Raw genomic sequence first — 3,840 nt, forward strand, 5'->3', positions numbered from 1 at the left:
CGTTGACACAATATCAACTTGTGATTGTATATTATGCAGAAGTTGAAATGTAAGATCAAGAACATTTGTTTTACAGTGGTGATTATAACACTGCACTAGCTACTAGATGTATAACCGTGCAATATTTATTCAATTTTGCAAGTTGGTGTGGCAAAAGTATGAAATAAAATTGCCAACAAAAACTGTTTGGTGTTTATGTGTATCAAAAAGTATATTTATCAAAATTATTATTTTTTAAAGAGTCACTTTACATTAATTCAGTACCCGGGTAGTATGAACAAAACTAAAACTCGCGAGATCTCTCCTACCTGAATTCAGAGACTGCAGCGAACATGAAGTAGCCGGCCACAGGCTAGCCATCTTGAACCATTGAGGCATAAGCGAGAAAAAACTACAAATTTAAGTTAAAATCTATTCCAATTGTTTCTAATGTTAATTCCCGTTTCAAATGCGATCTCGTTTCACCATTCAACAAGATCCAAGATAAAATATAGCCTTACAGAACCAGTGACCCATGACAATAGCTAGCTAGCTATATAGTGCAACATTGCACATATCTTAAAAGTTTATTAGCCTGTTAGACTATGAATTTAGTACTAGTTTTAATAAAGCAAACGGCTATAACATTAACGTCACTTAGTTGTACAGAACAAGCTAATCTCAATTTAGCTTGAGCAAAGTACTCACTTTTCAACGTCGTCTTTCTGACAATTACGATTTGCCACACTACAGTAACAAATGCTGGTAGTCAACACTCTAAACATTATTAAACAATGCTTGATTGGTTTTAAATTATTATAATCCAGATATTCATTGACTCGCTCTTAATTATTGCTTCCTCAAAAACACTCCTATTCAGGGTTGTAGCAAGATGCTAACTGTGGTTCTCGCAATGGAACTCACCTGAGCTCGAGGAAGAAAGGATGATAAATAATGGGAAACAGACCTTTTTCACCGTAATAATATGGCAGCTGACGAAAACAATGCTTATTAACATGGGTTACAGTGAAATTATAGAGAATGTCAGTGTATTGCGTGTACATTTTTCGCGATTAAAATCCGCTTTTTTCCTGGAGTTCGCGCTCCTTACCTCAGCTTCAACGGTCGTTTATTGAGAAAGAACGCGCATGCGCCCTCTACAGGCAATGATGCAGCCCAGGGCACAACCTTCATCAGCCTTATTATGAAATCTACGGCTGCGGTTCAAGACAATTTAACCTATAAAATATGCGCATTGTAGATCTTTGTCATGAACAGCCTATTGTTCGAGTGTGGGTGCGAAGATCGAAGAGTAGGCTAAATATGCACAGTTTAAAATAATGTCAATAAAATGTGCGCAATTTAGCGATTCAGCTAAAATTAATTTTATCATTTGCCTATACGCCTAATTCAAGAGAACTGGCAGTGCTATAGGCTATCTCATGGTACTGAGTATTTTGCAAATTAATCGCTGTGTTGATAATGAAGGAAAATGACAGAAAATTGCTATTTCAGGAGTGCTGCTTCACAGAGATATGTAAAAACACGTGTCCTGCCATGATCATTATTAGGCTATTACTTTTATTGATTATGTATTTACATTTTTATGTGTGTGTACAGTTAATTCCTTTAATAAAAATACAATATATTGAAGATTAAGGTGTCTTAATTGATTTATAACATGCGCAAGCAGGGAGTCTGAGGTGAAATGCTCTTTGAAGAGACTTGCATGGGACCGCGTGCTCGGTAGGGTGTAATTTATCAGCTTGAGCCACTGCCCTCCATAAATCTGCACGGTCCTGATCCAATAAAACATTTCAAACTGACGAACGGTACCAAATAGCGCCTTAGGAATGTCTGGTTGGGAGGTCTCATCTTTACTATTTAATTAGGACTGTGGTGAGATCAGGTGGACATAGATTCAGATGGGAAAAAGTTCCATCTTGGAAAGAGAAATAATAAGCTGATTCATTCAGAAATCATGTTTTGTTTTGTTTTTTGTTTTTTTTTAGCTCTGTTAGAATGGGAAGAAAAGCAAAACAAAAAGATATTTCAGAAACCAAAGATAATCATTGCACCATTTGTGGAGAAAACACAAGTATTTCCTCATTGAAGTGAACATTCATGGCAAATGTTGATTGGACACAGGCAAAGAACAGAAGTAGCACAATATCACAGTAATAATGCATCTCAGAAAAAGGCTGCACCTGTGGGCCTGATTCCCTAGGCTGCAAGTGACTCTGCAGTAATACGTCAAAAGCAGCAGCATCTGCCACCCGTCTTTCAGAGTCCGGGGGCGGTCCTCTCCTGCCTCTAAAATGAGTGACAGCACAAAGAGGGGAGGGCCCATGCAGGATAAAGCTAGAAATTGTGTCAGGAAGGGAGGACTGCCAACCAGAAACCTGAGACAGGTATGACCTCGCCGTTACACCACTCAAAGTACAGCCATAGACTGTAACTTCGTTTCAAGCCCAGAGCAGCTATTAGACAATACTGTGTGAGCACAGGTAACAATGCAGATCATTCTACCAGACCTGAGTACTACAGATATTACAGCTGTAATCGGATTTCTCTCATCACATGTTTGAATTTTTTTCTGTTTTCAGGGTCTGGTCTCAGGCACTGATGGCAGAGATGGAAAATGTGTCGTATGTACCTTTGAAGCAGCCCATCGTGTTCACAGTGGAAGGCTTCATCATAACCAGGCAGCAGGGGTACCTTCTGTTTTTTGTCTCTCTCATCGTGTATGCTGTGATGTTGCTGGGAAACATCACCGTGGTTATGGTGATAGTAGCGGATGCCAAACTCCACAAGCCCATGTACATGATGATGTGCAACCTGGCAGCATGCGATCTGCTCGGGGGCACGACAGTCATGGCCCAGCTGATGCCACAATTCTTAACAGGGTACAACACCATCGGCTACACAGCGGCCATTTTCCAGGTCTTCGTTGTCCACACGTATGGCTTGGCCGTCGCCACCATTCTGTCGGCCATGGCGTACGACCGCTATGTGGCCATCTGCCAGCCGCTGCACTACCACGCCATCATGACCACTAGGAGGCTGGTTTCACTGTGTTGTCTTGCCTGGTTTGTCGCTGTCTGCAAAGTCGTGATCCTCGTCATTCTAACTGTGCAAACGCCACTGTGTGGGACATTAATAATGCATGTCTACTGCAGTAATGGAGCCATTCTGAGGCTGGCGTGCATACCCACCCCCATCAACAACATCTACGATTTGTGTACAATTTGGTCCCTAAGATCCGGGTGCTTCTTAATCATTGCTTTTTCCTATGTCAAGATCCTCAAAGCATGCATCATCAAACAGGAGAAAAACAGTTGGAGCAAGGCCATACAGACGTGCGCCTCCCATCTCACCATTTATATCCTCTTTGAGATCTCCATTTTAATCATTGTCATCACCTACAGATTGCAAGAGATCAGCCCCAACGCCAAGAAGTTCTGGGCCATTTTTTTCATCATTGTGCCCCCCACAGTCAACCCAATCATCTATGGCATCGCCACAAAAGATATTCGCACAAACATCGTGAAGTTTTTCAAATCCACTATTTCACCGAAATAGGGAAACCAGCCAGTACTCAGTTATCTAAATAACTTTTTTTTTTTTGGTTGAGGAAAGTTGGTAGTGTTATCTTCTCATCACAACTGCATCTCTAAAACATTTTCCTACAGAAAAAAGCGTCAGGACTTTATTTTGTTTAAACATAGCTGTGAAGTCGTGGTTTGCAGACTAGTCAGAACAATGATCATGGTTAAAACCTTGGCACAGCATCGATATTCTCCACACCCTTACACAACTTAACTGCATCACCATAAAAAAAAGTCTCAATAAAGTTTTTGC

General features: G+C 40.7%; 1 protein-coding gene across 1 annotated transcript; it reads left to right on the top strand.

The window, feature by feature from the left end:
- Positions 1-1,997: 1,997 nt before the first annotated feature.
- Positions 1,998-3,571, top strand: LOC135262515 (olfactory receptor 52K2-like). The gene is made up of 2 exons (XM_064349533.1): positions 1,998-2,390; positions 2,586-3,571. The coding sequence occupies exon 2, from the start codon at positions 2,605-2,607 to the stop codon at positions 3,559-3,561; it is 957 nt and encodes a 318-aa protein (XP_064205603.1). The 5' UTR covers positions 1,998-2,390; positions 2,586-2,604; the 3' UTR covers positions 3,562-3,571.
- Positions 3,572-3,840: the final 269 nt, after the last annotated feature.

Source organism: Anguilla rostrata, chromosome 9 (genome assembly GCF_018555375.3).
Source record: "Anguilla rostrata isolate EN2019 chromosome 9, ASM1855537v3, whole genome shotgun sequence".
Classification (NCBI taxonomy): domain Eukaryota; kingdom Metazoa; phylum Chordata; class Actinopteri; order Anguilliformes; family Anguillidae; genus Anguilla; species Anguilla rostrata.